Raw genomic sequence first — 6,597 nt, forward strand, 5'->3', positions numbered from 1 at the left:
TAATTAGATATGTATATGTATATATATATATTTATATATATATATATATACATAGATTAATAGTAATTTTAATTCTGACCTGACCCTTCCTCCCAGTATCGTCATAATACTGTGCTACTTCATTAAAAAATCAATAGATACATTTGAAAATGTGTACACATGTATGGTCTCACAACTGCTTTGTAGACGGGAACTTTCCTGTTACTAATAAGTGGCTATTGGTCTCGTCGTTCCGACGGCTGTGCGAACGACAGACTGTTGTCGGCGATCCCACTGCTCAAGCAAGTGATCGACAAGACTGGTCGCGCCGACGTCACCATGGCGTTCCCTGACGATGGCGCTTACAAGCGTTTTGCCTCGTCTTTCCCCAACACCACGATGATTACGTGTAACAAGACACGCAAGGGTGACAAGCGAGTCATCAAGCTGCGGGGCGGTAAGCAGTAAAACCTGGCTTCACTGCGGTTAGGGTGTATACTGGGGATAGGTTTGGAGTAGGTTTGTCCAGTAGAGAGAGCGTGGCTTGGTCAGAGAGGAAGGTTATAAAGGACTTTCCAGACAAGTTTATGCTTTGGGAATGGTGGATATCCTGGATGGAGTGCGAGTGCAACAATGGTTTCAGGGAATGTTGAATTTGGAGTGGTGGGGTTAGGATGATGGGTTTTGATAGATGCCACAGGTAAGGCATGGGGACGAGGGTTGGATAGCACAATAGATGCTGGGAGATGGAGGAATTTGAGGTTTTGGCAATCTACATCAACATAATTTCTCTCTTCGTCAGGTGACCCGATGGGCAAGGATATTATCATTGTTGATGATCTCGTCCAAACAGGTGGAACGCTCATCGAGTGTGCCAAGGTGAGCTTAGCTATTAGGAATGAATACAAACAAATTGACTAAACACGTTAGGAGCGTGCAAGGCTAATTTATCGCAAATCCAACGTTCGCTCGTTCTAATCTTTTTATTTTTATATTTTTATTATGATTGAATATGTTTAATTCAACAAACCTGAACTCAGTGTTCACCTCAAACAGAGAACAACTTATCATCGTACGTAATCGGTGTTTAGTTTTTTCCATACTCGTTCACAATCTGCAGATATAGATAAAAATACACGACACAGTTTTAGAAAAATTATGCCACAAAATCAGAGTGTTATGCGATATATTTCAAACAAAAGACTGTTTGTCCGTCGGTGACGTCTACCGCAACTTGCAATAAACGCCAGTAATGGTGTAAATGTGTGTTTTAGGTATGTATCGATTGTTTCGATCCACTCATTAGGTTCCAAATAATTCCTGTAGCTGATAGTCACCTGCTGAGCCAGAAAGTGCATGATTGGCACCCATTGTTTCTTATTATCTATTGTTCTCTTCTAGGCACTGAAGCAAGGCGGCGCAAAGTCAATCAGTGCCTACGTGACTCATGCCGTGTTCCCGAACAACTCTCACATGAAGTTCGTAGACGGCGAAGTAAAGTTCGAGAACTTCTTCATCACCGACTCACTGCCACATGCTTACGACATCGCCAAGCTGCCGCCGTTCAAGCTGCTCTCTCTAGCCGGCGTCATCGCTGACGTCCTCTGGGGTTACGACCTGATGCAGTATTAGTGATAGTGGCGCCACCTGTTGTCAAAGAAATGTGTTAATATTCATGTGTATTTCAACTGCAGTCAGGAAATCGACCAGTAATATATTGTGTTGTGCTTACATCAGAGCAGCTGTTACAAAGTCTGTTTGACAACTATTGTGCAGGTCATTTTAATGTTGGTCTAGCTTTGCGTTCAAGAGCCACACATTTATTTGTGAAATATAATCGCCTAGTGAAATCATCTGTGAGTAATGTGGAATCTCGTACGATATTTCAAAGGACGTTGGGTGAAAATATTACATTGTTGTAAATCTTGCATGTTGGAATACGTGAAATATGCATTTAACCGCCATAATTCTAGACAAGTTGCATATCATGAAGTCCTTTGTGCACCAGGTTAAAAATGATGTAATATTTAAAAACTAAATTAGTGACATTTGTTAAACTAAAATGCATGAGTTTTCCTGCCGGGCAGTGCCTGGTGCTTATGTGTTATTGGGCTACGGCTGCATGCACCCCCTAAATGGTGGGACGCGAAACCCAGATCTTTCAACCCTAAGTCAAGTGTGCTATCCACCTGATCACAATTGCTTCTAAGGTCTCAGTGTGATTATAGACCCATATAATGGCTCACGTGGGAAATGTCATGCATAGCTCAAAATAGTCTTGTAAAAACAATGGTAAAATCTATACTGTGAATATGTGTTTGTGGAATTTTTCGTGGCTTATATTATATTATATAAGTCCATCCCTTTTCGAGACAGTATGACATGTATGAGATTACTTCAGTTTAAAGATTTATATTAACAGGTAAATAAAAGAATAAAACCATTCCTGGTAGCCTTTTATGGCATAGCAGTAAGTATGTAGTGATCTAACATTTTTTGTTTTTTTCTGCACTAATTGGCAGGTGCCAGGGGAGATGTAATAGTTTCACCTGTAAATTTAGTTATTACTAAATGTTATTGTGGCATTACTATTCTCAAATATAGAGCAACATGAGAGATGCACGTCTTTATTTACGTGAAGCTATTCGCACAGTTGCAGCGAGTGGTTTTTTTGCAATGACTGGGGCAGTAATATATATGCTTTTCATATTACACTGTTGAGTATAACTGTATAGATACATTTATAGATGTTTTTAGCTTTAATTCTCCATGTAAAATTAGGTGCACACTGCACAGGGTAGATTTGTACCTTGTATTATGACTATTGTGCTACGAGGAATTGAAATGTTTGTAGGGTGTATATATTTACTAAAACTGGAATATCAATTTCTTATTAAAATGGATGTTTTCATAAAATGATCGATTTTTACGATTCAGTATTTTAGATTAATCAATACGTGTAAATGTACGTCAGAAAACATTAGTCAATGCAGTGCATTTTTTAATCTGAGAGAAAATGTTTTTGGTAATCAACTCTCCACTCTGTTTTAGGCAAGACTATAATCTGTTATATCTTGATTACTGTGTATACAGCCTGAGCTGGTCTCTAGAGTATTGGCTATGAATATCTTCTTCTTGTTCTCTTGGACACATAGTCATAGTAGTGGTTTCGAAGCGAAAACGCACCAAGAACATTTGTTTGCTATGCTTGACAGTTTGCATCGTAAGTATCCTACGCATCTGTATATTCACACAATATAATATTACAAATATTATGTGCACATTTAAATTCATAGATACAATACATGGATAATGTTTCAGAAACAGCCATGCACCTAATATATGCTGTAGACACTTGGATGTTAAGACAGCTTTTAGCAAGGAATTTCCAGCGAAATAGTGGTACAGAGCTCAGAAACGGTACGTCGTACTCCATCTCTTTATGACCTTTATTTAACACAAACTTCTCAGTCGTGGGATCGATCCTCGAGTGTATAAATGAATTAACCGGTAGAGAATAAACGATTGAATGACAACTAATTATCGACAGAGCTAAGGCATGGCAATTATACATTCACAAAACAATAAACTAAATTTAAATTGCCTCAATAAATCTATGTCTTGGCAGCAGCTTGTTTCGTTGCTAGTTGTGCTTGAATCTTTGTCTGCAACACCTCCATTGTAACTGAAAGCAAAATAAATAAATTTGTCAATTATCAGACTAAATAAAGAAATACTTATCATTATGTTAATGAGTAAAACGAATTCTAAGTCAATTTTCTTTCATATCCAATAACAAATAGCTCGTTCTCACGCATCTGTCACAAAACACCATCACGTTCGTCTGTTATGATCACTCTGAAACCACTAGATAGCTCATACAAATCTATGGGGGTACACAGTAGTGTGTTTCATGAAATTATACACAAATGACATATATAAATGGGTAAAGTTTTTAGTGTTTTTTTGCAAATAGTGCATTATAGTGTTCAGTGTTATGTCATCAGAGACATTATCCTTGAAAACTAACTAGACAATGCACCAGGAAGGGAGGAACCTTTTTATACACAACTGACCATTTTAGTCACACTTTGAATCTGTTGGACAAACAATGTGTGCACATTAAAGCTGGAAGAGGAAATAGAGGCATATAATTTCACCTTGCTTCAACTTGTACTTCTCTTGGAGCATCGGCTGTACCTTCTCTAAATTCTTTGTAACATAGTCCGTTTTCCTCTTAAAATATTCCTTCCCATTGTTGACATCCTAAAAATGATGCATAGGTATTATCACTACTTAACAGGCAGGCATGCAAGAGGTGGTATAGCAAATATGCAAAGCCATACCCAATTTATATATTATTGTTAGTAACCAATTACAGGAATGGATTTTACGTATACAACTTGTAATCACAATTTTCAGCCAATATATCAGCTGCAGACACATTACAGTCACAGGATAACTGGCCCAGGATAGATAATTTAGTTGCAAGAAAGATGGTTTTAATTGATTGAATAATAAAAATGCTTCAGATGTGAATTCCTCACATTACTTATAATTTAAATATGACAGTGTAAATACTAGTGTTAATTTGAGATATACGAACAAAATAAACAAAATGTATTCTTACCATCTCTACATAATATCCAGTTCCAATATCTATAAGGACGTTACTGATATCTGATAATTTACCTGGTACATACATCTGTGTACAGTGAGGGTACATGTAAGGAACACAAATACAGAAATGGTTGTACGATTCAGGTGCATAGTAATGCAGTATATTTATCTAGATACTCAACTTGAATATTGTACTTATAAAACAAGCATCTAAAGGGTTTATAGGAGTTTTATCAAAGTTGAGACTTCATCTGATATGCCATGTGTGTGAAGTTTGCTTGCCAAGTGAGGCCAAGTGAAAATGTAGAACCTTAACTGTCAAAGGCTTTCTGGACATCTGAGCATATCACACACACACAAGACATTCAAGGCTTCATTTGCATAAGTTGCAATGCTCTCTAGAAAAGCTAATAATTTTGTCAGACAGGATCTATATGCAGTGTAACTATACGGTGCGCATCTCGAATCATGAGCAGATGAGTGAGAGCTACAACAAGCAGCAGCAAGTACAGCACAAAAATTGGCTCATCACCAAATTACAATTTTTACATGATAATAAAAAGTTAGGCAAGTATTACCGGGGACACTAACCGACAACCTATTTATTGGTTCATGGATATAAGCGCTGACCACAATTCATTTTTGCAAATGTGCAAATGTGGACAGCTCTTATATCCTTGGGCCTATTTATCTATAGTTATGCAAGCCTATGGCAACACACCGACGTGTGCTCTTTGTAACACTCACACCATGTAACATTACTGCTTAGTAATGCTGGATAGAACTAGAAGCTATTAGTAGCGATGGATACAGATGATGTAAGTGGAACGAGTATTTCACTTCCATCGGTGTCCGGTGTCATCCGCACCAAGCTCTGTTCAGACTCCACAAACTTCTGCTGTGCAATCTTCAGCTGTTGCAGTGATGTGGAAAACAACTCGATCTCCTTAAATGTAAATGGTTGTTATAAAAACATTGCAATTAATATTAATTAATGACTCAACTTTGTTGGAAGTTGTGGCACTGACAGCGACAGTGTCAGTGACGCTGAGAGGGTCTATGTCCCCAGGGTACTGCCGGAACGTACCCTGGGTACGGTCCTGTATACCTATATGCTCTGCTGGTACTATCTTAATATGCCGGACCGTACCTCGCCTACTCCACTAACGAGTCTAGGGAGTCGCCTACGCCTACTCCCTAACCCTAACCCTAACCATATCAGATAGTTACCAAGGTACGTTCCGGTATACCGGACCGTACCCAGGGCACAGGCACTTGGGCCGTTTCAATAATAAAATGATGGTTAATAAATACAACTTGTCAGTACTAGACCTACCAGTACCAGTACCATGTAATAGTTTTAATGTTTGATTTGACCTAATAACTTCACTTCAATACCGTCCAATACACCGCTGCAACACATAGCGCGCACGCCATTAATTATGCATGCACAAATACACAGTAGCTTAGAGAAGGTAAGAAAGCGTACGCACAGAAATTCCAGAACGCTCGAATCTTTTCACAACACTAGAACCAAAATACACAACCAAACGCCATGATATTGGCATCTGTGTGTAGCTGAATGGTCACTTGTTCGAAATATACGTCTTGCAACTTGGTACCACATACTTTACCCAGAATTATATGAGAAATCCAAACTGCATGCAGTGCCCCTTCCCACACTCAGGATAATACCACTGCCACAATGCTAGCACTATTTTTAAAGTGGGCGGAGCTCCGGGGAAATCCAGCAAATGGCAATCCAACGGCCGCAAAGTCGCCGTCGAACAAAACATTAGAAATTTCTATGATTTGCATGTTTGTTGGTGGACAAATTTAGATGTTTTAAGTTGAATACGCACAAATGTATCAAAGACAATGTTCGAGAATTAGTTATATTGGCAATCATCCCAAAAATTCGCACTATTTCGTATCACTATTTTATCAAATTTCTCATAAAATAATGGTTGGATTTTTAATATCTTTGCAGCTTTTATA

The 6,597-nt window shown here is 38.3% G+C and overlaps 2 protein-coding genes across 2 annotated transcripts in view; one reads left to right on the plus strand and one right to left on the minus strand.

Annotated features, from left to right (window-relative positions):
• The window catches only part of LOC106821512 (ribose-phosphate pyrophosphokinase 4-like), a 7,849-nt gene extending 4,951 nt beyond the window's left edge, over positions 1 to 2,898 (plus strand). The window contains exons 8-10 of the mRNA XM_014826359.1: positions 187 to 436; positions 782 to 858; positions 1,381 to 2,898. Of these exons, the coding sequence (XP_014681845.1) occupies positions 187 to 436; positions 782 to 858; positions 1,381 to 1,611 (558 nt within the window). The 3' untranslated portion in view covers positions 1,612 to 2,898. The remainder of the gene's footprint in view (positions 1 to 186; positions 437 to 781; positions 859 to 1,380) is intronic.
• A 289-nt stretch (positions 2,899 to 3,187) lies between these two features.
• On the minus strand, positions 3,188 to 5,545 carry LOC106821531 (prefoldin subunit 5-like; the record flags this gene model as incomplete). The annotated part of the gene is given in 4 exon segments (XM_014826383.1): positions 3,188 to 3,664; positions 4,140 to 4,245; positions 4,610 to 4,684; positions 5,411 to 5,545. Coding segments are annotated over 4 exon segments (387 nt in total), but the record flags the coding sequence as incomplete, so codon positions are not given.
• Positions 5,546 to 6,597: the final 1,052 nt, after the last annotated feature.

This window comes from Priapulus caudatus, unplaced genomic scaffold, assembly GCF_000485595.1.
Source record: "Priapulus caudatus unplaced genomic scaffold, Priapulus_caudatus-5.0.1 Scaffold76, whole genome shotgun sequence".
Taxonomy (NCBI): domain Eukaryota; kingdom Metazoa; phylum Priapulida; class Priapulimorpha; order Priapulimorphida; family Priapulidae; genus Priapulus; species Priapulus caudatus.